The sequence below is a fragment of the Mesoplodon bidens genome (assembly GCF_964165515.1).
Source record: "Mesoplodon bidens genome assembly, chromosome: 4".
In the NCBI taxonomy this organism is placed as follows: domain Eukaryota; kingdom Metazoa; phylum Chordata; class Mammalia; order Artiodactyla; family Ziphiidae; genus Mesoplodon; species Mesoplodon bidens.
The window spans coordinates 108,110,808-108,138,265 of record NC_138160.1 but is presented as its reverse complement, the minus strand read 5'-3'; the positions used below and the strand labels follow the sequence as shown (position 1 = coordinate 108,138,265).

General features: G+C 37.9%; 1 protein-coding gene across 1 annotated transcript in view; it reads right to left on the bottom strand.

The window, feature by feature from the left end:
- CCDC192 (coiled-coil domain containing 192) overlaps window positions 1–27,458 on the bottom strand; it is a gene marked incomplete at its 3' end in the record, with an annotated part of 209,699 nt that overhangs the window by 149,436 nt on the left and 32,805 nt on the right. Inside the window, 2 exon segments of the mRNA XM_081230460.1 lie at window positions 3,648–3,704; window positions 4,639–4,770. Of these exon segments, the coding sequence (XP_081086586.1) occupies window positions 3,648–3,704; window positions 4,639–4,770 (189 nt within the window).

Sequence of the window (27,458 nt, the reverse complement as noted above, 5' to 3'; positions counted from 1 at the left end):
TTATAAAAAGAGTAAAGTTTATTCGGATAAAGAGGAGAGAGAAGGAAAGCCTAGACCACGAGAACACAGAGAGCAAAGTCACAGAACACCAACCGACATTGGCTATGTAGAGAAAGCAGTTCCATTTTACTAGCCTGCTGGGCATGAGGTAGAGAGTGGAGTGAATGAGAACAGGGAGATGAAGGGTAGGGACAGTCCTGTGGTTGCCTCACCAGGGCGGTGGCAGGGAGGCCAGGAGAGCCCTGCAGAGGTCACATCCTGCAGCAGGGTTACACTTGGGAGGTACCACCCAGACAGGAATTCCAGACTCTGCACACGACTTTCACACACTTAAGGAGGTTTAAGTACAAACTGCCCGACAACTCCTATGAATACTCTTGGTTATTTCTTAACCTTAAGCATCCCCAGCACGCCCAGGAGCCTTCTGATCTCCTGTCTCCTCAACGGCATCCTCACGGCATCCTCCCACCACCTGGGTCCCTTATCCCGCTTCTCTTCTCTGACTCTCCAGTACATTTCATTCTCCCTGTGAGCGTTAATCTTTGGCTCTGTTTGGTTTTCTGTCCCCACCCCACATCCTACACGTGGCTTTTATCCTTTCTCTCCTCTGCAAGCAGGGCTTGATGATGTGAGAGCAAGTGGGCTACACTGTGGTTTGGGTGGGGCGGTGGGCAAGGGTAGTGAGGCCTCTGAACTTGAATATGTTGATAATTTGGGGCCAGTTGCAATAACTGAGATATATGATGGTCAAAAAGAGCTAGGGATTGGCAGGATAATGGTGTCAAAAACACGGAAGAGAGATAACGTGTAGAAGCATACTCAGAGGCTGACAGTTAACTAAATGTAGGACAGAAGCAGAGACAGGTGGGATTGTAATTCTGTTTTGTAGTTTGGATCTAGAATACGTAACAGCAGTGTGATGTTATTCGCCATGCCTGAGGGACACACACAGAGGAACACATTGAAGAAATGAGAATAGAAGATGATCAATTTGACTTTGTGTGTGCTGAACCTAGGTTATCAGCAAGATATTCAGATCATATTTAGCAAGCCTAGTGCTTTAATTCGATGCAGTGTGCCAGCAGTCTCCAAAGTTGTGTGTTTAAAATATCATTCAAGGACAAATGCCAATGGAAAATGACATACGCGGGCCTTTTTTGGAGATTGATTGTACACTGGTAAATCCTGCAGTAAATAAACACATTTAATTTAACTTTATTTCCAATGCCCCTCTCATTTTTTTGTGCAGAATACCTATTAACATAGAATGTTTTTCTCCAGGAATAGTGTTTTAAGAAATGCTCATTGGGCTTCCCTGGTGGCGCAGTGGTTGAGAGTCCGCCTGCCGATGCAGGGGACACGGGTTCGTGCCCCGGTCTGGGAGGATCCCACATGCCGCGGAGCGGCTGGGCCCGTGAGCCATGGCCGCTGAGCCTGCGCGTCCGGAGCCTGTGCTCCGCAGCGGGAGAGGCCACAGCAGTGAGAGGCCCGCGTACCGCAAAAAAAAAAAAAAAAAAAAAAAAAAGAAATGCTCATTACAGCACTAAGGAGATGTAATCAGAAGATGATTAAGATAGAAAGAACTTGGAGGGGGTGGAAGGGGTTGCTTATTTGCATGGACGAGTTGAAGAATTACGAACTGGTTAATCCCTCTGAACGGATATGGGGAGAAAGGAGATTGGAGATAGAACCTTTATCAACACCGTTTGACACATCCAATGGCATGTAGGGAATATAATTTGGAGAGGCAGCAAGTTGTGACAGCAAAAGTATGGATTTCAGAATCGACGTGTGTGACAAATGATCTAATTTCTAAGACTCAGTTTTCTTATCTGAAAAACAATGCTCACCCTTTTGAGTTGTACTGAGACAAAATAGATAACATATGAAGCACCTACCCCATAGGAGACACATAGTCCACTCTCAGTAAACACTTATTAATATTACTTTCATTTAAATATTCTCAATGAGTTGAAGCAAAACTTTGATGATTATACTGCTATATTATAATCTGAACATTGAACAATTCCACAGAGGAAATCTCAGTGGTTGGTATCAAGGCCCTAAGACGAGGGAACGCTCCCAGTTCAGACATGCCTGGGACAGGAACAGCGTGGTACAGGAATAGAATCCACAGATGCTAGGCAGTGGAAGAAGACACCACAAGAATTTCCCAAAGGCAACCATGAGCATGCTTTTTCATCAGTTTTTCATGAAGAGAGGCTGGAGGCTAATAACTGAACCTTAGCAACTATATCTCCTTAAAAAATTCTGAGCTAAAAACTCCCCGAGCGAATGGCTGTAGGTATCCATCTGGCATGAGGTGACATGCTCTGACAAAAGTCAGTATCTGGCACCCTGAAGGGCAGGGCAGGGGAGAGACATCTGGGACAGAATGCTGGGCTAATGAGATATACTTCTCTCTGAGTCTGTCACAGTGCCACAGATGCAGGCCTTAGTCATGTTCAGTATTGGTCAATGGAGCACACGAGGCCAAAAAGATTCTAAATTTAGAGTTTAAAACGCTGCTAACTGCCACAGCAGATTGGCTTTTCTCTACCCCATCACAAAAATGGGGCAATCACCATGATTTTATCTGGATCAGCTCATGGCAAATCCCAAACGGATGGTAACCAGAATTTATTATTTTGCAGTCTTTTTTCTGTTGGACTTTGGGGCTGCATCCTCTCAGGTCTCAGATGGGTCTGAGTTTGTTGTTGTTCAGATTGGCCATTGAACATGACTGGCCACTGTTCTTAATCAAGAAGTCATCCCATAACACCCAGGATATGGATGGAGGAGATAACTAAAAAATGGTGATCAACTCTGAGGAAACACTTAAAGCATCAGGGTTGTTCCGATCCTTGGGGAGGGACAGTGGCAGGGTGACAATCACTGGTTTATGCACGTGGATACACAAGGCTATTGTGACAGGAGATGCTCATTAGTTGTTCTCTGAGTGAAGACAGGCTAAAGTAAAAATGAAAATTTTCCTGGAACTTCAGAGGGTCTCTCTCTCAGGGGAGGACTTGTAGCACAAAATGGACAGTTCCGTGTCTGATTTGTTTATATGAGCACTTGCCTAAAAATCACAAGACTGGGGCAAAATAAATATATATAAAACAATGCTGCTCAAAATATGGTGTAAAGGTGGGCAACAGCAGCAGCATCCGAATCTAGCATCCCCTAGAAGTACATATCCTCAGGTCCTATCCTAGGCATATAGAAAACTCCAAGCAATTTGTTCTTAAAACTTTTCCAGATACTTCTTGATATACTAAAGTTTAAGAAGCACTCCCCTACGCCTATATGTGAGGTATCTATAATTTCCACTTCCATTCACTCACTAAAATAGCCTGACTTGCTTGTCTTTCTACCCTTAGTTTCCAGTTCTCTTATCCTGATAGTACCTGATTAGACCATCTGATTATATATAAGAACTCAGTTTTGTAATTTTTATCATCAACATAAACCAGAATTGAATTTATAGAAAGCAACTTTGTAGAGGTAATAAAAATACTGATTCTTAGCTTTGTGATTTGGTTTGCAGTGGAGAAACCGTAGTTATAACTTCTAAAAAGTTTGTGTTCATTTCTAGAATAACAATGATATAAATTAAGGGATAAATAAAGGAGAAAAACACTTACATAGTCTACAAGTTGCTGCTGGGAAGCTTTCACTTCAGCTTGTAATTTTTCAATACACTGAAAAGGAGCAAAGTTTAGAAACAAAGTACATAACTCTTCCTTTTACACGTTCAAAGTGTTCCAGATATAAACATGTACCAGTTCTCATATCTTATGAATGGCAGCATTATCTCAGCTAGATGTTTTGAAAATCATCATTAAAGAAATCATCGTTCCCCTCCCAAAAAAATAAAAGAAAGAAAGAAATCATCACTCCCATCCCTCTCTCTCTTCCACTCTATGGAAGAATCCAACAACAGAGTACATGAATTATTAATAATTAGCAGATGATTGGGAAAAATAATGTTTGCTTGATGTAGTGCAGGTAATGTTAACCCACCTTATTTCATATATACATATATGTGGGAGCCAATGGATTTGTATCTGCCTTTGGAATATATGGATATGTTTTGTGTGAATATACATATTTACATATAGATGCAGATTATCTATCTATCTATCCCAAAGGCAGATACAAACTAATATGATAAACAAACAAGAGAAAAATTTATGTAATGACATATATAAATATCTAGAAATTCAGAGATTGGTAATTTCTTAGAAAGTGATTTATTAAAAGTCAATGAAAAATTTTTTGATCCACTTGTTTCACTACAGAGAAAGAAGCTATTCCTTGATTAAGTTCAACCTTGAAAACCAAAAAACATTTATGTAGTCAATATCATGTACAAAATAAATAGAATATTCAGCTAATATGGTTCAAAAGAATACATATCAAGCAAACTTTAAAAATATCACCAAGAAAGTTAATTTTTGTATGTGAATATTCATCAGGGAATACAGTTACATTGAGCAAATACAAATGCTGTTATTTACCATCTTGAACTTAAATATGGACTTCCAACCCAGCAAGAAATAACTATAGATTTGTCAGTTCATATAAGTTTAGGTAATCTTTAGAAATAAAGATTATTTCTCTTCTACAACATACCTGGTCTTTTTCAAGGACCATTTTTTCATATGGTTCCCCACTGTCCTCCTTTCGGTCCAGAGCCTCTAGTTTTTTCTCCAGCCAGGAAACTTGTTCAAGCAGCTTTGATTTTGTTCCTTCAGAGGCTGCAAGCTAAAGACATTTGCTTGTAAGTGTATGGAAGTACAATGATTTTTTTAAAGCTCCTTTTAAAAGTCCGACTTATAAATGAATTGCCTTCCACCAATATCTATTAAATATGAAAATGGCTTTTGAAACATTCCTCATAGATGACAAATGACTAGTATAGAGAGTTAAGGAAATAATGTTGGTTTTATTTATTTTTAATAATAAAGATCTTTCTGAGCAAGAGATGAGACCACATAGTTCAGCAGGCAGAGAGATTTGTGGTGCAACAATCTCAACAGTCATCTTTATTATGTTTAAACATTGCACTTTACTTGTACAGCTGAACCTGAAATCTTTATTGTGGTTTACATAGGGTTTTTGAAACTTAACTCTTGGGGGACTACAGCTGTCTAGAAAGAGCAGGAGTTCTGACTTCCTTGGATCTTTACCATTAAGCAGTGAGGTAGAAGGAACTGAAGGAAATGCAGGAATTTCTAGTTAAAGTCTGATCAGTGGCAGATCTATGCTAAACCATAACCAAAAAATGTCTAGAAGTGACTGTTTTACTGTTTCCTCTTGAGGAGAGTGGTAGTTTGATAGTCCCTAGTCCCTTAGCTCCCCTGGAGAACCCCTGGACTAGCTTCTTTCATTCAGGAAGCTTATTGTGCTTTTTCTCTATAGCTCAGCAACAATTCTGAAAGAGTTCCTGGAAAGGGACACACAACCTTGTATGCATTCCAACTCTCATTCTCTTAGGCACGGCTTATCTCTAAGTATGTCTTTCATATTACTCCAAGTATTATTGCAAAGCATACTGTCTCATCTTGAAAAGGGCAACAAATATTTAAAGACAATTTACCAAATGGAGAAGCATTAAGAGATTGGTCTGCCATGGAAATAAGTTGGGCACATCATATATACTGGTATCCATCCACCCATCCACCCACCCATCCACCCACCCACCCATCCATCCATCCATCCATCCATCCACCCACCCACCCACCCATCCACCCATCCATCCATCCATCCATCCATCCATCCATCCATCCACACCATCAATCACTCAAAAAATATTTGTCTAGTTGGCTCTCTGTGCAACCATTGTGTTATGTGCATGCGATGATGAAAGTGCAGCAGGAGGGTCAGAGGGAACACATATGCTGTGAACTGTTGGCTTTACTTTTCAGCTCTCAGTGACCTGGGAGGCCTGCAGTGCTCCACATGGGCACTAACACATCTAACTCTCAGGTATATGATGCTTTGGAAATGTAGTCTAGTTTCTCTGAGCACCCTTCCATTTTATCACACAGTTCAGTGTAATGGCTAAAGACACAGACTGTGGAGTCAGAGCCTTTGGGTAAAAGTCCCAGTTTGCTATTTGCTATCTCTGTAATTTGGACAAGCTGCTCAGACTCTCTGAGTTTGATTTTCCTATCTGTAAATGGGAATGGGGATAAAAAGAATAGTACTTACCTCATGCATTTGTTTTGAGGTTTATATGAGTTTATACAAGAGAAACACTTAGAACAATGCCTGGAATAAATCAAATACTCAGTATCTATTATTATCGTTTCTTCCACCTCCTCTAGACTTCTGTAAGCATTTATATGGGTTCTACCCCAATATTTATTATTTATCAAATTGTAAAATAAAGTATCTGAAGACATCACAGCCTCTGTGAACTGGTTACCCTAAAGTGAAACTGTATTTTGTTTGCTAACTTCCTATAACCACTCTAGTCTTCAGGAAAAGAGGGCTCTCTAGGTCTGATATTTTCTTTAATCTCAAATATATTCTTTCTCAATCTGGCCTATTTTGTTTCCATAGCCTGACTGATCTATATAATTCATCCAGTCACCATTTTACAATCTATTCCTATTGTTTTTTAGGCCTTTATTCATTCACTCAATAGATATTCATTTATTCACTAATTGTTAAAAAATACGTTGGATATTTATTACATGTAAGACTTTGGAGGTAAGAAATGAAGGTGATACTGTTTATATTTTAGAAAACTCACAATTTACTCAGAAAAGCAGACAATTTAAAAACTTTTACATAATATGAAAGTGTATAGATGAAGAAGAATAAGAATATTAATAATACTTAATATTTACTGGGTGCTTACTACATACCAGATATTCTGAGAATGTTTTGTTTTCATATTTATTCATCTCAATTCAGCTTCATAATCATTTTGCAGGTAAGGAAATTTACGAAATTCAATGAGGTTGTATAAGTTGTCCAAGGACATAGCAAGTAAATATTGGAACCCAAGTTTTCAGTAGTGGACATTGAGTCTGATTCCCTAAGCCCAAATCTGACCCCAGGAGTGGGGCCTTATAATCATAACAATCCCATCATCATTCTTGCTGATTGGCTTAGGAATCAAGGTCTAAACCAATCAGATCCTGGCTTTTCTCTGGCAACAGTTAATGTATGAAGAAATGTGACGTAATTTGGACCACTCACACTGCACAGAAGGAACCTTGATGATTTGGGAAAGTACATTCTCATATCTCTACCAGATATGAATGCTACTGTAGCCATCCTACAAACATCCAGGAAACCAGTTATATAATGAAGCTACACTCTGAATGGAAGTGTGGACAACAGAAAAAACCTGGGTCTTGTTGACATTATTGAAATGTTTTATCAACTAACTTCGAAGCATCTCCTACCTTGGGACTTACACTTAGTGAGCTTATAAGTTTCCATATTATTTAGGAGTTTAGTTGAGTTTTCTCTTACTTGCTATCATAAGCTTTCTACTGATACATTATCTGATACCAAAATTCCATGATCTTGACCACAAGTGAGTAAAGTCTGTGGAAAAACAGCAGTAACTAACATTTATTTGGTAGCTACAGCATACCACACATTTTGTTTATATTTTTTGTTGTTACTATTTTAAAGATTGAGGGTTAGGTGCTTTTAGGGGCAGATCAGCTTACCCACAGCTAATAAGAACAGGTTGGATTTGGATCTACATTGGTCTGCTTCCTACTCTGGGTTCTAAATCATATCCAAACCCTAACTCTGAGGCTGCCTGCAAATATGAGATCTATGACTACCCCCCAACACACCCCCCACCCCCATGATCATGTGGCTTTCAGCATTCTTTCTCAGTGTGTTTACTTATTTACCTGAAGGAAATTTATTTTCCTTTTTCCTAAGACTTGAGAATTCTGTGCTGCCATCTTGCTTCCTTCTTATATAAATACCAATCCCATCTATTTCCTCTCTTCTTATAATGGGTTTCTGTCTGAATATCCCTTTGAGTCAAATATGTTTAGCTCAGATTCAGTTTAACTCTAAGAAACCTTGACAAGGAACCAGCAGATCTATGTTTTAGGCCTGACCCCACAAGCCTCTGATGCTATGACCTAGGTACCCATAATAACATTTTACTATGGTACTTTGCTATATTTTTACAGAGTAGTTCTCCAGTCATGTGTATTCTAACTAGGTCATAAATTCCCCAGAAGGATGGATGGAGAATTCTGTCAGAACTTATAATAAGACTCAGTCAAATTGGCCAGAAGCAATATTTGCTAAGAACATTCCATTTATTGACTTTTTAAGCTATGAGTTTTAATTCACATATGTATCATAATCACACAAAAGCAGGATAAAGGGATCTTATTATCTCTTCCTCATGTGGATACATTGGGGCAAGAACTAGTGTTGGATTCCATTATATAATGATGAAACTGTTTATCAGCATAGGACAATTGATATTCCCCCAGCCTTTTTGAAAATGACCTATCAAATAAGCCTGCTAATCCAAAAGGAAAGAAGAGAAAAAATGAGAGACAATAAAATGAAATAAGATAAAAATTATACATTTAAGTATTTTTTTTAAGTACTACATAGAAGAATGTACTCTAGGGACTTCCCTGGTGGCACAGTGGTTAAGAATCCGCCTTCCAATGCAGAGGAAATGGGTTTGAGCCCTGGTGCAGGAAGATCCCACATGCTGCGGAGCAACTAAGCCTATGTGCCACAACTACTGAGCTTGCACTCTAGAGTCCACGTGCCACAATTACTGAAACCCATGCACCTAGAGCCTATGCTCTGCAATAAGAGAAGCCACTGCAACGAGAAGCCTGCGCACCACAACAAAGAGTAACCCCTGCTCGCCTCAACTAGAGAAAGCCTGCAACAAAGACCCAACACAGCCAAAAATAAATAAATAAATTTATTTATTTTTAAAAAAGTACTCTATTGCTGAGTTGCAAGATACTAGCTGCCATTTTGAATTCACCCTATTGTTTTGATGGGGGTTTTAGAACTTTTCAAAATTTAATTTTAAATTTAGGAAGCCCTTAGGAATGCTGCTTAAATTCAAATTCAGATTATGGGATAGAAAATAAGGCGTCATAAGAGGACAGCCAAGTTAGCAGCTGCAAGATATCACATTTGAATTTAAAAACTCGGGGACCTTGGTCATTGCATCCTTTTTATTGCTTTTTTTTTCCTTTCTCTTTTTCTTTTTTCATAAGAACTGTTTGGTTTTACAGAGTTACTCTTTGGAAAGAGCATAAAAATAAAAGCTCAGTCCAACTTAGTAACAGGTATCTGCTTACAAAAAGAGGGTAGAAATGCATTTATTATTTAAATAATGAATTTTTCTGTATCCTAATTAGCTATCTTTGCTGGAACATATGGTTCACATGATGCTGGGAGGCTAATATTCTTCCTCTGATTTTTGAAGAGCAGGGCCCTTCTCCTCTGCCCTTGATTCTAACAAATTTGGAGGGAAGAGATGATTTTAAAAGCATGAGCTACATTTGTCATAAGAATTATGTAAAACAAAGTGACAACTTTCATATTATACATGAAAGTTTTAAATCCACTAAAATTTACAACTGGCTGTGTAAATCCATTAAAAATTCAACTTTTAATATATACCTCAATGTTCAATAAAAGATCATCATAAAGGTAACGCAATACAGTTAAAAGTCAAAGAAAGATAAACTGTATTCATTGCACAGTTTATCACTGCAGTCAAGAAGGGGTACTTATATATTTTATATTGGTATTCAAGATGATAGTTAAAACAAAGTGACTTGGACTTCAAAAAAGATGTCAGAGTAGGAAGCTCCAGGAATTGGTCCTCCCACTTAAATAATTTTTGAGCTGGCAGGAACTGTCAGAACAAACCATTTCCAAGCTCTGGAGAACACTTTCAGCATCCAGGGAAGTGCTTGATGAAGAAAGATGCTGGCATTCAAGGCAATCTCTGTCAGGTCACTGGCTAACTGCTGAGGTAATGGAATACGAGACTTTAGGAACCACACATGACAAAAAGTATGGTCTCTGCAAAATTAGTTTGGAAAAGTAACTAAACAAATATACAACTGTAGGGTTCAATAAGCAACAACATCAATTCTTGGGGAGGGAGAAAGAATCTGATTTTCAGAGTTGCAATATTGTACTTTTCAAAATGCCTAGTTCTAAATGAAAAATTACAAAGCTCACAAATTAAATTTTGACTCCTTTATTGAAAAAATCAAGAATAAATTGATAAAAACCATCCATGAGGAAACCTTGACATTGGACTTTTCGACTTAGTGGATGAATAGTTTAAATTAATTATCTTAAATATGCTCAAAGAGCTGAAAGAAACCGTGGGCAAAGAAGCAAAGAAAATTAGAAGAATGATGTATGCACAAGTAGGGGATATGAATAAAGGGATAAAAGTTATTTTTAAAAAATGAAATAGAAATTCTGGAGTTGGAAAGCAAAATAGTTGAAATGAAAAAATCACTAAAATGTTTTAATAGCAGATATAAGTGGGAAGATGACAGAATCAGCACACTTGAAGATAGGACAACTGAAATTACCTGGTCTGAGGAACAGAAAAAAAGAAAAATACAGAGAAATGAACAAAGCCTAAGGGATTTGTGGACACTATGGACAGCTACCAAGTATACTAACATACATATTATAGGAGCAAATAACTAAAGAAGATACAGAAAATGAAATGGGAATTAAAATCGTACAGTAGGAAAAAATCAAACACAAAAGAAGACAACATGGAGGAATTGAATAACAAAGAAATATAAGGTGTATAGAAAACGAGTAGCAAAGTGGCAGAATTCTGTCCTTTATTATGAGTAGTACTTTAAAAGTAAAAGGATTTGACCCACCAATTAAAAGACAATGACTAGCAAAATGAATAAAAAAATGATCCAACTATATTGTGCTTGTAAGAGACTAACTTCCAACTCAAAGACACAAATAGTGAAAGGATTAAAAAAAAAGGTATTCCATTCAAATAGTAGCCAAAAGAGAGCTGGGGTGGCTCTACTAATATCAGATAACATCAAATAGATGCCAAGTCAAATTTGTACAAAATACAGGGAAGGATATATATTGATAAGAGGGTTAATTCATCTAAATTATAAATATACATGCGTCAAACAACAAACTTCCATATATGAGACAACTATTAACAGAATTTACGAGAGAAATAGATAGTAATATATAGTCATAGAGTAGCTAGAGACTTTATTACCCTACTTTTAATAATGGATAGAACATGTAGACAAAAGATTAATAAGGAAATAGTAGACTTTCAAAGAGTATACACCACAACTAAGTGGAATTTATCCCAGGAATGCAAGGGCAGTCGAACATAAAAACACCTACAACTACTGTAATATGCTACCTTAGTAGAATGAAGGAAAAGTAAAACATGATCATCTCAGTAGGTACAGAAAAAGTATTTGGCAAAATTCATGATATGATAGAAGCAATCAGCAAACTAGGAATAGAAGAAAACTTTCTCAACATGATAAAGAGCAATTATGAAAAACCCACAGCTAACATCATATTCAATGTTGAAAGATGGAAAGCTTTTCCCTTAAGATCAGGAACAAGACAAGTATGCCTGCTTTCTCCACTGCTATTCAACTTTGTACTGAAAGTCCTACCCAGACCAATTAAGGAAGAAAAAAATAAAATATCTAAACTGGAAATGAAAAAATAAAACTGTCTCTATATGAAGATGACATGATTCTATATATAGAAAATTTCAAACAATCTTCAAAAAAGAATAACTACTAGATCTAATAAGTGAATTTAGTAGAGTTTCAAGGTACAAGATAAACATACAAAAATCAATTTGGGTTGCTATACGCCTGTGTTTTAAAATGTAGGTTTTATTATTATTCAGGTGTAGTGAGGTCAACAGATCAGGAGATGATTGTCATTGGAAAGATAGTTTGTTACAGTCCCTAAGAGGAGGGGGCATGCCACATAATGAGAGGGTCACGCTATGGCGGCTGGGGGGGCACATGGGAATTACAGGATCAGTAAGGAAGTAGAGGAAGCAAGGGGAAAATGTAGACAAGAACATTTATTGTCGTTTCCATGGGAAGGAAGGGGTTAGTAAATATAGGCAGGGTTAGGATTGGCTAGTTTGAATAACTTCAGTGGGCTCTGGAGCATCAGGGTTGTCCCTAGTTGTATTGTACCTGTACCTGGGGTGATTAGGGCAGCGGAATAGTGGCCCTGAGTATGAGAGCCTGTTAGAGGAGGTGGTGGGGTGCAGGCTTTGGATTGGTTAGTTTTCATAAGAAAGGCACACTCACAAGGAAGTCTTTTACTATCTCTAGGGATTGGCAAGCACTGGGGGAGGCAGTCTCTCCAGGGTCAGCAAGGCCTCAGATGTCAAATCATCTGAATTACAGAAAATAAAAAGCATGATTAATACAACCAGCAATGAGCAATCCAAAAATGAAATATAATAATTCCATTCATAATAGTATCCAAAAGAATATACTAGCAAGGAATATATTTTACCAAGGAGGTGAAAGAGCGATACACTGGAAATTACAAAACATTGCTCAAAGAAATTAAAGAAGACCTAAATAAATGAAAAAATATCTCATGTTCATGTGTTACAAAACTTAATATTGTTAAGATGACAAAACTCCCAAAGCTAACCACAGATTCAGGCAATCCCTTCTAAAATTACGATGGCTTTCTTTGCAGAAATGGAAAAGTCAATCCTCAAATTCTATGGAATCTCAAGGACCCAGAATAGCCAAAACAATCTTGTAAGAGAAGAACAAAGTTGGAGAATGCACACTTCCCAATTTCAAAATGTACTACAAAGCTATAGTAATTAAAAGCAGTATCATACTGGCATAAAGATAGACAAACAGACCAATGGAATAGAATTGAGAGTTCAGAAATAAACCCAAACATCTGTGGTCAGCTGGTTTTCAGCAAGTGTGCCAAGACCATTCCATAGGTAAAGAAGAGTCTCTTCACAAATGGTGCTGGGACAACCGCATAACCACATGCAAAAGAATGAAGTTCCACCCCATCTCACTCCATAAACAAAGTTAACTTAACATGGATCTAAATATATGAGCGAAAACTATAAAACTTTTAGAAGAAATCAGGGGAAAATCTTCAAGATCTTGAATTTGGCAATGGATCATTTGACACTAAAAGCAGGAACAACAAAATAAAAAATAGTTAAAGTGGAGTTCATCAAAATTAAAAATTTTGTGCAGGAAAAACATTATCAAGAAAGTGAAAAGATAACCTATAGAATGAGAAAAAATATTTGCAAATCATATGTCTGATAAAGATTTAGTATCCAGAATATATGTATAAAGAACTCTTACAACCCAAAAACAAAAAGAGAAGAAAAACCAATTAATAAATGGGCAGAGGAGGGACTTCCTTGGTGGTCCAGTGGTTAAAACTCCTGGCTTCCACTGCAGGGGCCATGGGTTCAATCTCTGGTGGGTTCCCACATGTCTTGAGGCCAAAAAAAAAAGATGGGGAGAGGACTTGAATAGATATTTCTCCAAAGAAGGTAAACAAATGGCCAACAAACACATGAAGAGGTGTTTGAAAGCATGCCTGGTACAAGATTGTCGTTAGCATGAAGTTTGACGCCTTTCTGATCTCAGGAGGCAACAAAAATTACTTCAGTGTCCCCTCACGTGCACAGGAAGATCATGCCGTCCCTGCTCTCCAAGGAGCTGTGGCAGAAGTACATCTGCTCATGCCCATCCACAAGAACAATGGGATCTGGGTGGTTTGAAGACACTACAGAGGTTAGCGAATCAGCAAGGTAGTCCAGGTGTGCAAAAAAAAAATACGTCATCTACATCAAGCAGGTGTGTTGTGAGAAGACTAATGGCACAACTGTTCATACGGGCATTCACCAGAGCAAGGTAGTGATCAGCAGGCTAAAACTTGACAAAGACCAGAAAGTTCTTACACATGAAGCCAAATCTGGACAAGCTGGTAAAGAGAAAAATAACCATAAGGAATAGCTTATTGCAAAAATGCAGAAGTGAAATAACCTCTTGTGAAACCATGGTTTAACTGTAGACTTTTAGCCTAATGTGTGTTTCTTTGCAACTTTACAAGATGTCTCTAATGTTTCATTTCCTTCCCATTTTGTTATTGATATGTGGCACTATAAATCTATTTCTGCAATTGTGATTAATAATTGTATGAATAAAATTGGATGTTTCCTAATTTTAATAAAGTTCAACATAATTGATCATTAATTAAGAAAATGCAAATCAAAACCATAATGACATTTCACTTCACAGCCACTATGATTTTTTAAAAATTTTATATTGAAGTATAGTTAATTAACAATGTTGTCATGTTAGTTTCAGGTGTACAGCAAAGTGATTCAGTTATACACATACATGTATCTATTCTTTTCAAGTTCTTTTCCCATTTAGGTTATTACAGAATATTGAGCAGAGTTCCCTGTGCTATATAGTAGGTCCTTGTTGGTTATCTATTTTAAATATAACAGTGTGTATAGGTCTATGACTTAAAAAATAAAAAAATAGAAAGCATTGGTGAAGATGTAGGGAAATAACACTTGTATGTTGTTAGAGGGAATGTAAGATGGTATAGCTCTTGTGGGAAACAGTTTTGTCATTCATCAAAGAGTTAAAAATAGAATTACTATATGGACCATATGGTCCAACAATTTCACTGCTAGGTATGTACCCAAGAGAAATGAAATCATATATCCACACAGAAACTTGTAGACAAGTGCTCATAGCAGCATTATTCTTAATAGCTAAAAGGTGAAAACCAAATGTCTATTAACAGAAGAACAGATAAACAAATTGTGTTGTATACATGCAATGAAATTTTATTCAGCCATAAAAAGGAATGAAGTACTGATACTTGCTATAACTTGAATGAACACTGAAGACATCATGCTAAGTGAAAGAAGCCAGACACAAAAGGTCACATATTGTATGATTCCTTTTGTATGAAATATCCAGAATAGGTAAACCCATAGAGACAGAAAGCAGATTAACGGTTGTCAGGGGATGGGTGGTAGGGATTATGGGGGATCATTACTTAATGGGTACAAAGTATTCTTCTGGGATGAAGAAAAAACGTTGAAACTTGAGAGGTGGCGGTTACACAACATTGTGAACACACTAAGTGCCAATGAATCACATCCATTAAAATGGTTAATTGTATTTATGTGAATTTCACCTCCTTTAAAATAAAATGACTTTCTAGTTAGCTCTCAGTGGGTAAGAAAATTGTCATCATTACATCCATTCACTGAATGTTATTTGAAAAAAATAACAAAATTGGATTGGTTTAATTTTAAATTAATGAACTCAAATCTCAGACAGGTACTCTACATTCCCCTGACATCAAAATATCGTATTTTACTACTAGTAAATTGGCTTTCCTATTCTCTGAGACAACTATTTATTACTCTCTACTCTTTCCTCAAATATCATTTCATGCTTTCTTTCTCTTCAAAATTCCACCCTCAATCCTCTCCCCAAATGATCACCTCATCAATAATTCACTGAAAAAATAGAAGGTGCCAGATGGCTACTCCCTCACCTTCTCATCAGCCAATATTGAAACCTTACTGCACCAGGCCCTGCTAATCTGTTTCCCATTGGTTGTTTCCCCATTTATCCCTTACTACCAGACACCAAATTTGGATTAGCCAGCAGCCATGTGTTTAGGGAAACTTGGTCTTGTCCAGCTCCAGGGAATGAATCACAATTGCTCAGCCAGCCTTGTTGGTCTCATTCCCATGCATAAAAAATGATTTTAGGCATGAGCCTGCAATCCAGTAGAGGCCCTTGGAGACTGAGGAGAAGGACTTTACCAGATTTTTTAAAAAGACATACATGAGGAAGAACATCTCTTTTTCACAGGATGTTCTGACTGCATGTAATGCTTGGAATTGTTGTAGACATTGTGGTAAGACACAGTCAACACTGAGGATGGTAGGGCAAAGGATGGATAACACCTGTGTTCTTGCTGACATTCTTGAGCTGTAGAATTAACCAGCCCTGGAACTGCTCCATCTCTGGACTTAATCTTATGTGCGATGATAGCGGGCCTTAACATGTTACTTTAATTGGGTTTCTGGTAATTGAAAGAAAAAGCATTCTTACTGAACAAATGGAGAAGATATTCCTCTATCAAAAGCCAAACCTTTTGCTTGGCTTTGAATCTTATCTCCTCTATCTGTCAAAAGGCTTTGCTCCTGTAATTTCTACAGTCCATGCCCTCCATCCATTTCTTCATTCTCTCACCCTTTCTGGATGATTCTGCTCAGCATATAAACATGTTATAGTAATTCCCATAAACAAAAGCTGTCTATTGAACACTCCCCCACTTCCTCCTCCAGTCATCATCTCATTTCTATGCTTCCTTTCCCACTCAAACTTCTTAAAATGATTGCCTACCCACACTGTTGTCACTTTCTTACAATCTTCTCACTCGTTTTTTTTAAGAAAAAATTATTGGCTTATATAAGTGGGGAGTCAGAAGTAGATTTTTTTTCACTCCCAACTAGATTCCACAGACTCCAAAGAAATCATAGTATTCTGTCTCTTTTTAACCTCTATATCTTGGTCCTGTGTGTTGGCTTCATGATTTCCCAGTGCAGACAAGATTTCTTCACACATTGGGGAAGATGTTACCTATCTCCTTCCAGGTTCAGGTTCTCAATAGTAAGACAATTTGTCCTCAAGTAACAAGTTGAAAAAGGACGTTTTTTGGGCCCCGTCTATGTTCGTATGGCCACTCCTGGATTGTTCTTTATTGTCAGGAAAATGGGATATCATAATTGACTGGACCTCAGTCATATGCTTAAAGACCATTCCCTCTAGTCAGGAATACTGTGGTTGAGAGCCCCAGGATTATTAAAAGATTGGAGCCTAAAGGAGCTATTCTCCAGAAAAGGTAAACATGAAAACAGAGGCCAATTAAAATTCACCCTCTGGGTGTTCAGCACAATTATATCCTCATGCTCATGAGGATGTGCTTTTCCTCAAATGCTCCTGCATAATATGATGCATCTATTCTACATTAACCTAAAAGTGCACTTCCTCTCTCAAAAGGAGGTAACCCAAAGTCATCTCGAGTTCCTACATCTGGCTTCACATTTTGTGTGTATCTCTCTAAATCAAATCCAGATGAGACTCATCATGATAGGCACCAAAGACAAAATTTAAATGTCCCCCCGCCCAATATGTCTAAAATACAGGGAAAACAGGACAATCACAGTATTATTACCTTTTAAAAAAAGGGGAAAAGAGAAACAACTTACAGTTGTCATAGGCCATTGCAAATGTCACATTCTATCAATATTAGTCAACAATGTTAAGACCTGTCCTGGCAGTGCAGTGAGTGGAGGTTTCTGATCTGATTGATTCTGTTTCTGACCTCTGGGAGCCTTCTTTGTTCTTTTCTTCCATGGTCACAATCAAGAAAAAGGCCAGAGGGTATTCCTTTGGTAGGGGTTGTACTAAGTTTTAGTTTTGGGTATGTCACTTATTTCTCTATCTATCAAGACGATTTCAGTTGAGTTATAGAAAGCTAATGCCAATTGCTTTAGATTAAAAAGATAATTAATTGGTTGATTTAACTGAGAAGTAGAGGCACCCCTAAATTCTGAGTCTTAAATTAGATTCTCAGAATTCTCTCTCTCCCTCTCTCCTAACCTAACTCCTTTTTATGCTACAGAAAAAAAAAAGAAAAGAAAATTTTCCCAGTGGCTGTGACGAGGGCTACTCTGGATTATTTTTCTCTCTTAATCTCTCTTCAATTGCCTTCTGCCCTCCACTACTCCCCTGAAACTTATCTTCCCTAGGTTGCCTATGATTCTCATTTTTCCAAATGCGGTGGACACATTTCTGGTCATATTATTCAATCTCCTGGTAAAATATTACACATTTGAGCATGCCATGGCTTGTGAAACACTCTTTTTACTGCTTAGAGGACATGACTCTCTGGATTTCTTCCTGATTCTTTGTTTCCTTGGCTAGATTTTCCTCCTCTTCCACTCCTCTAAATATCAAAATCTGAAAGTCCTAGCTGATCTCATTAGATGCCATGGTTGAAACTCTAGTTATACACATGTTTATGATTCCCAATTTTTTTACATACAACCACTTGGCTTGTTGGATACATATATCCAACAACCTACTTAATATTGTCACTTGAATATTTACTAGGCAACTAAGAATTAATATATTCATAAAAAAAAGAACGAAACAATGCCATCTGCAGCAACATGGATGGACCTAGAGATTATCATACTAAGTGAATAAGTCAGAAAGAGAAAGACAAATACCATATGATATCACTTATATGTGGAATCTAAAATATGATACAAGTGAACTTATCTACAAGGCAGAAACAGACTCACAGATATAGAGAACAGACTTGTGGTTGCCGAGGGGGAGAGGGGGTGAGGGAGGGATGGATTGTGAGTTTGGGATTAGTAGATGCAAACTATTATATATAGAATGGATAAACAGCAGGGTCCTACTGTATAGCACAGGGAACTATATTCAATGTCCTCGGATAAGCCATAATGGAAAAGAATATGGAAAAGACTGTATATATATGTATAACTGAATCATTGTGCTATACAGCAGAAATTAACACAACATTGTAAATAAACTATATTTCAATAAGATAAATTTAAAAAAAAGAATTAATGTATTCAGAATGAACTCCTTATATTCTATACCTTCCCCAGACTTCCCTCTCTTATGGAACCACCCGTCCATATGTTTAAGCCACAAGTGTATTTAAATCTTCTCTTTCTCTCACAGTCCACCTAATCCATCACAAAGGACAATTATTAAAACCACCCCATTAAGTAATGTGAATTGTTATGTTTATCTCCTCTTATTGATGGTTCTCTTAGATCATCTCCTCCACAACCCATGCCCACAAACACAGCAATTAATATTGTAGACAAGGTTTCCAATGTCACTCAAAAACCACTCAAAAACAAATTGAGTCTTGGCAACCCTTGTAGAGCTTACGCTACAGAGAGTAGTGACTTTGTTGAAAAACAAAGGCTTCCTTTGTGCTAAAAGTTTTGCAAGCTATGTTGGACTACAAGCTATGAAATTCCTTGGGAATAAATAACCGAGGCAAGCACTGGAAAAATTACCTATCCTACCTGTGGAATGGGCAGGAACCCCTATGTCTGAAGATACTTTTAGATCACAGAACTGGCTTGGTCTCATTTCAGTTTTACAGCTAAAAACAAACAACAGATTCCTCATGCTACCCCCATTCCTCATGCTACCCCCATCCTACACAAAACAGACTTTTACATTTATTAATATTTCTACTTTAACGAGTTATTTCCACCCATTCCTAGGTTTATGCACATCCTAAAATAGAATTCCAAAGGCCTATAATTTAGAAGCATGGTTACCCCCTGTTTTAGTTTGCTAGGGCTGCTGTTAAAGAGTACCACAAACTGAGTGGCTTAAAAATAAATTTATTGTCTCACTGTTCTGGAGGCTAGAAGTTCAAGATTGAGTGTTGGGAGGGTTGGTTCCTTCTGAGGGCTGTGACGAAGAATCTGTTCTATGCCTCTTCTCTGGCTTTGGGCAATTTGCTGGCAATCTTTGGCATTCCTTGGCTTCTAGAAGCATGACCTTTGTCTCTGACTTCATCCTCACATGACTTTCTCCCTGTATGTCTGTGTCCAAATTTCCACTTTTATGTGGATGCAGCCATATTGGATTAGGAGCCCATCTTATTCCAACGTGTCCTCATTTTAACTAATTACATCTGCAAAAAATAAAGTCGTGTTCTGAGGTCCTAGGAGTTAGAACTTGAACGTTTGAATTTGGAAGGGACCAAATTTAACCATAACACCCCCAAATTGGAGTGGGAGGAAGCAGGGAACTCTGAGTAATGAAGAAACATTTAAGCTCTGACTGAAAATAGAAATATTCACTAAAAAGTCAATCGATAGTTGAAATATAAGGTTAGGGATCCAGACATAGAGATTTCTAAGATGCCCTCTGGGCCATATGAATAGATAAATATACCAGAGAGAAGTGGGACACGGGAAAAGGTGAGGCAATTAATTGCTGACTTGTATGTAAAGATAAAGTGTTTGGTTATAAAAGTAAAAAAGCAGTAGTATCAGGTTCTAAGAAATTAAAGCCAACAACTGCAGAGGCCTAGGACCCATTCCTCAGGTACAGCTGGTCCCTTTAAGTTCTGGTCCATTCTTGCTACCGAAGCCAAGCTCGCTCTGCTCACCGCACGACAGACCAGTAAATCAGAGACGAGGTGTTGAAGCAAGGAATACGACTTTATTCGGAAAGCTGGCAGACCGAGAAGACAGCAGACTAAAGTCTCAGAATAGCCATCTTATCAGAGTTTGGATGCCAGTTTCTTTTATAGCACAGAGAGGGGGAGGAGATGAGGAAGTAAAGTAAAAAGGCCATGAGTTTTGCAAATATCTCCTAGAATGGCCAGCCTCCAGGAGGGGATGTGTTATTTTCTTTTCTTGCATCCATCTACAGGTGGACAGGGTCTGGATGTTTCCCTGAACAAAGACACTTTGGTTTAACATTCAGGCAGAGGAGCAGGGTTCCCCGAGGCAGGCCATTATGTAGAGACAGTATCCTTTTAGTGAACAAGAGCAACGGTAAGTAAAGGTTAAAGTAAAATAAACATATCCAACATGTAGTCAGATTTGGCTCTTCCCTGTTACATTCTCAGAGCACTTTTGTGGAACAGGGCAAAGGCTTTCCCTGCTGGTAGGACTCACAGAACCGACTCTCCACTCTCTGGCTTATGGTATATGCATTCTGCTATCCTTGAGTTTCTTTCACGGGTCTTTCTTTCTCCCCAAATCTCCTTAGTGTCCCACTTAATAGAGGACAGCTGGATTCTCATACCTGATCTGTGTTGTCTGTCATGTAACATCTAGAAAACTTCTCTGTCTACATGTGAAAGAATGATAGTAGAAAAGGTCAATAAACTATTAGTATTATTACGTAAATAGTTTTGACTTGGATATCCCCTAAAGGGTGTCAGGGACAGCCTGTCACTATACATCCATTCAGTAACTGCAAGACACTCATATTTATACAACTCTAAATTTAAGCACTAAACTGTTCCTGAAGCTAATAAATGAGATCTTCATACAAAACGCATGGTCATCTAAAATTTTCTTCTTGAAGCCCCAGGTGCTGAAAAACGGTAAGAAGAAAAACTATTTCTAAGAAATAGGTTAAGGGTCTGATGTATCAAACGACTGAAATATTCAGAAGACTTAAATGAAGAAATCCAAATTACAAAGCGTCGAGAAGAGTCCAGGGCATACATGGGGTACATTGAGCCTACATGGAGCCTTCCATAGGAAATGTCACCTTTAACATCTAATGATTCAAACATAAGATAACTGGGGTGAACACAGATCATCCGGTCACCTGAAACTTGGGATCAGTCTTTTTTTAAAAATTGAAGTATATATATATATTTTTTTTTTATTCCTCCCCCCCTTTCCCCTTTGTTAACCATAAGTTTGTTTGCAATGTCTCTGAGTCTATTTCTGTTTCGTAAATAAGTTAATTTGCATCATTTTTTAAAGATTCCACGTATAAGTGATATCATATGATATTTGTCTTTCTCTATCTGACTTACTTCACTTAGTTTGATAATGTCTAGGTGCATCTGTGTTGCTGCAAATGGCATTATTTCATTCAATTTTATGGCTGAGTAATATTCATATATATATATATATCACATCTTATGTATCATATGTATCGTATATGTGTGTATGTATATATATCACATCTTCTTTATTTCTTATTCATCTGTCGATGGACATTTAAGTTGCTTCCATGTCTTGGCTATTGGAAATAGTGCTGCTATGGACATGGGGGTGCATGTATCTTTTTGAACTAGAGTTTTTGCCTTTTCTGGATATATGCCCTGGAGTGAAATTGCTAGATCATATGGCAACTCTATTTTTAGTTTTTTAAGGAACCTCCATTCTTTTCTCCATAATGGTTACACTGATTTACATTCCCACCAACAGTGTAGGAGGGTTCCCTTTTCTCCACGTTCTCTCCAGCATTTATTATTTGTAGACTTTCTGATGATGGCTGTTCTGATTGGTATGAGAGCAGAATTTGCATTTCTCTAATAATTAGCAGTGTTGAGCATCTCTTAATGTGACTGTTGCCCATATGTATGTCTTCTTTGGAGGAATGTCTATTTAGGTCTTCTGTTCATTTTTTGATTGGTTGTTTTTTTTCTTGATATTGAACTGTATGAGCTGTTTGTATATTTTGGAAATTAATCTGGTCTTACATTTAGGTCTTTAATCCACTTTGTGTTTAATTTTGTATATGGTTTTAGAGAATGTTTTAATTTTGTTCTTTTACACATGTAGCTGTCCAGTTTTCCCAGCACCACTAATTGAAGAGACTGTCTTTTCTCCGTTGTATATTCTTGCCTCCTTTGTCATATGTTAACTTACCGTAAGTGCATGTGTTTATTTCTGGGCTTTCAAACCATACTGTTTTGATTCCTGTAGCTTTCTAGTACAGTCTGAAGTGAGGGAGCATGATTCCTCCAGCTCTGTTCTTCTTTCTCAAGATTGTTTTGCCTATTTGGGACTTTCTGTGTTCCCATACAAATTTAAAATTTTTTGTCCTAGTTCTGTGAAAAATGCCATTGGTAATTTGATAGGGATTGCATTGAATCTGTAGATTGCCTTGGATAGTATGGTCATTTTAACAATATTGATTCTTCTAATCCATGAACATGGTATATCTTTCCATCTGTTTTTGTTGTCTTGATTTTCTTTATTATAGTTTTCAGAGTACAGGTCTTTTGCCTCCTTAGGTAGGTTTATTCCTAGATATTTTATTCTTTTTGCTGCGATGGTTGGGATCAGTCTTGAATACTACTTTTCCATTTAATTAATTACCAAACCATCTTGTAAATATTTCTTGTCTCTTTCTTCTCTTCACTACTAATAGGCACTTATCATTTCTAAACTGGATTTTTGCAAGCCCAGATATGTGATATGCCTGACTCTGGTCTCCTAATAAATCTGTTCTCAGTAGACACAGAGTTTTCTGTCTGAGGGCAAATCTAAATACACTTCAAACCCTTTAATGGCTCCCCATTGCCTATAGGATCAACTCCAGTTGTTATAATGGAAAGAGCATAGTTTGATGTCAGAGAGATGACTGGATGAATCCTAAGTTGATTTGAGACCTCAGGGAAATCACTGTCTGTACTTCTATTCCATGGAACATATGGTGTAATGGGAGATATAGACCATTCCAGTTAGTGGGGGGGGGTGGGAAGGTGGTAAAATGGGAGAAGGATTATGAGAGCACCTAGTAAGGACATCTAACTCAAACTTGAAAGAGGAAGAAAAGCATTTTGGAGTAAGTGCATCTAATTGAAGATCTGAAGGGAGAAGTTTGTTGGGTTTTGTTGGTTAATGGAAAAGGAGGTGGTGGAAACAGAGCAGAGCAATTCTCTGCAGAAGTAGAGGGAAAGGGATGCATTAATTAAAACTTGACTGTAAGGAACAAGGCCTTCTGGTTTTTTTATAGATAAGAAAGTAAGAGAGAATACATTCCTTTCAAGAAATTGAAAGTGGTGTCATAGTAATATGCTGGGAGTGGTATAAGATAAAACTGGAGAAATAAGTAGGGTATTAGACCACAAAGGATTATAATATCTGTTAAGAAGTATATATTTGATTCTGACAGGGGGCTAATTTAGGGGGCTAATTTAGGATTTAAGCGAGGAGAAATAGGAGGTCTGCGTTGTAGAATCTTCACTCTGGCTATAGTGTTGAGGAGTCATCAAACAAGGACCATAATGAAAGTAAAGTAGGGAGAAGTTTCTGCAGTTGGTGGCCTGGACAAGGGTAATGGTGGTAGAGATAGAGAAAAGAAGATGGACTGAAGAACCGTTTCAGAGAAATTATTCATAGTACTTAGCAATTGGATGTGTGGGGTGAGGAAGAAGAAAGGATCAAAGCAGCACAGATTTCTCATATAAGCCACAGTGGGTGCAGGTGGCACCTCTCCCTGGCCTAGGGGATTTGAGAGCAGGAACAGATTTGGGGCAGGAAGCTAATGGACACGTAGAGTTTGAGTTGCCTCTGAGAACCTTGGTGGGCCTATTTAGTAGGCAGTTGGATATCCAGGTCGGGGGTCAGGAGGAAGATCAGGACTGATGATGAAAACTTGGTTCTTCTCGGTGGATTGTGCTCTAAAGGCAAGTCACTAAGGGAGAATGTATAGAAAGAGCAGACAAGCAGGCTGCAATCCCACAAAAGAGCTTTCATCATTTGCAAAATGGGAATGCAAATTTCCAGGACCAGTGGGAAAAATACACAAGCTAACACACGTAGGAGTACCTTGCAGAACACTTGGCTCACAGTAAGGGCTCAATAAATATTTTATTGAATGAATAAATGAATCATTCAACAAAAGCGTACACCTAATTTACTAATTTCCTTGTAGAGGTTAAGCAAAGTGAAAGTTAGTTTGCCATCTCTGAGAAAATTTTATGAAGAAAATGTAGGTTATGCCCATGCAAAAAGATGCTTGCTCTTATCAGCAGAGCCAAGACTTATAAGGGGCAAGGCATTTGCTTTTTCTTAGACAAGAAAGTCACATTTATTAGCACTGGGTCAGCTATTTAAAACTGACCTCTGTTTGATCTTGACATTTACAAGCAAAAGGAAGTCTTTAGTTATGTAACAGGCCAGAAGTCCACGCATCCCGCCTGTAACAACAATGACAACAGAAGCCCATTTGTCATTGTGCTCAACTTTACTCAAAACAACACATCTCTTCACCAGCTTGTATTCTTTCCTTACATTCTCTGAGGTTCCCAGTTGGTGTGCAACAATCCAGTAAGAGGGTTAAAATTGACAACTGCTTAGATAGGAGGGTGTGTGTGTGTGTGTGTGTGTGTGTGTGTGTGTGTGTGTTAAGAGGGAACTCTTCTGCAATAAAATAAACTAGAACCAAATTCTTTAACAAAATTCTCAATTGCTTGGTTTCATGGTGATTAGGAAACGCATTCCAAGTCAAACAAGCTGCTTGTGATTTTGTGGCATTAAAGTAGACTTCCAAACGGATTGGAAAACAAAAACTCATTCACAGAAACTCATGATTTCAGATTGGCATATCAAGCATAATTTCTGAGCGTTTGCAGAAATGAATACTCCTACCAAGGGCACATTACTTATTTCAAATAAACTTGACATCAAGGGATCCACTGTTGCATTTAAACAATGGAAAAAGAACCAGAACATTTTTGGTGGCAATCTCAATATGTATCAAATCACTTTTAACTACTCACACACATATTCAGCATCTAAAAATTTGCTGGAGATCTATATTCTTTCTATTCCTAAACTTAAAGAAAACGTAGATTGAACACTAAGACGCAAATAATGGGAGTCTATTTTAGAGGCTTAGGTACAAAATGATGAATAAATTTTGGTTATTAGAGTCAAACATACTAGTCTTTTGTCTTTCTGGTTTTCTGCTTACTTTTCTCAGTCTTAAAGTTAAAAGATCAGTTAGAAGCTTTGTTCAATCGCCAGAAACTATTGCATATGTCAGAGGGGTTCATGATAGTTCTCACACTGAGAGAAAGTATTGGTAAAGGACCCAGAAGACTGACTGTAAATTCCAGCTCAAAAATTCACCTGAGATTTACAACCAGCAATAACTGCTGAAAGTCATTCCATTATAGAGCATTGCAATTGAATTGAGAGTCCATAGAGTCATGCATCTATGAGTAATTGATTTTTGACAAGGCTTTCAAGACCATTCAATGGGGAAAAATCGTCTCTTCAACAAATAGTTCTAGGAAAACTGGATATTTACATGCAAAAGAACGTTGACCAGACAAAGCACTACATGCAACAGTATGGTGAAGAGGTTGGATGAGCAAAGCAGATATTTGCTAACCTAATATCCATTCTCCCCTTCTTAGTTAAAAAACAAACAAACAAAAAAACCCTTATACTCTTGGGGTGACCATGTGTCCAGTTAAAAATCCAAATTTCCTAGCCCCCATGATATTAACCATGGTCAGGCATATGTAAGAATTCATTAGGTGAGTTTTGGAGAAAAGCTCTTCAAAGAGGCTGCTCAGCTGGCAGTTGTCCATCCCTATTTTGCACTTGCCTTTTTCATCTTCATGCTACTTGACTTCATGAATGGCTGCAGCTGCAGGTACCTCTTGGACCCTGAGGATGGAATCTATGTTTGTGAATGCATGGAGACCAAGCCCAGGCCTCTGAGAGCTGCAGAGCTCCTGAGCCTACTCTGGGCTCCCTGTGTCCAGACTTACTCGATTACTTGTTTAGGCCACTCTTATTTGGGTTGTTGTTTTATGTACCCAAGATTAATCCTCACTGATTCACTTAGTTACTGTGGAGCTGCGGGGCACAAAGCAAGAGTGATGGTTCTTCTTCACCATTTGGTTTGAGTTAAGGCTGGAAATTCACTTCAGTGAGAGTGGGAACTTGTTAGAAATGTACATTCTTGACCTCCACCCCAGATGGACTGAATCATACACTCTGGGGGTGGGACCCAGCAATCTGTCTAACAAGCCTCTAGGTTCCAGTTTGGGAACCAGGGTGAGTTCTTTTTGTTCAGTGCTGCTTGAGTAGGAAACTTCTTTAAATGACTTTGACCTATGACCACACGTTCTTAAGAACAAGGTCTTTGAATTTTAAAAATACTTATGTTCTAATATCAGCCTCACTGTTTATTAACTGTATGACCTTGGGAAAATGGCTTAACATTTTTGAGTCTCATTTTCCTCATGGGGATTATAATAATAGTGCCCCTAATAGGGTTCTTGTGTGGATCAAATGAAACGTCTGTCAATCGAAGCACAGTACCTGGAACACTATAGATGCTTAATGAAAGTCAGTTTCTCTACTCTGCCTGCCATTGGCAATACACTGCAGGGGTCTGGTACCATGCCTGAATCCCTGTAGGATGTGAACTTAGCCACCACCCCACTACACACCCTTTCATGCTTTGTCTCCATTATTGCTTCTGCTATTCTTTAAGATGGAAAAGAACCTTAGGGAGATCCCAGGGGAAAAAAGAAAGGGAAAGGAATCGTCTTGGAATATAACATAATTGGTCCAGTTCAGTAAAGAGTGAGGATACAGGAAGCTGCTGTTACTAGTTTTATTTGGGGCTTTCGGAAATGTCTCTCTCATCAGGTAAGGGGGAAACTATGCCTAACTGGCATATGAGCTATGACTAAGAAGTAAGAAAAAGACTCCCATGTGCTTTTTTCAAAGGTTGAGAAATAAAACTAACATGTTCTTCTCTATTGAAATTTCTCTGCACTTTGAGTGTCACCAATAAATC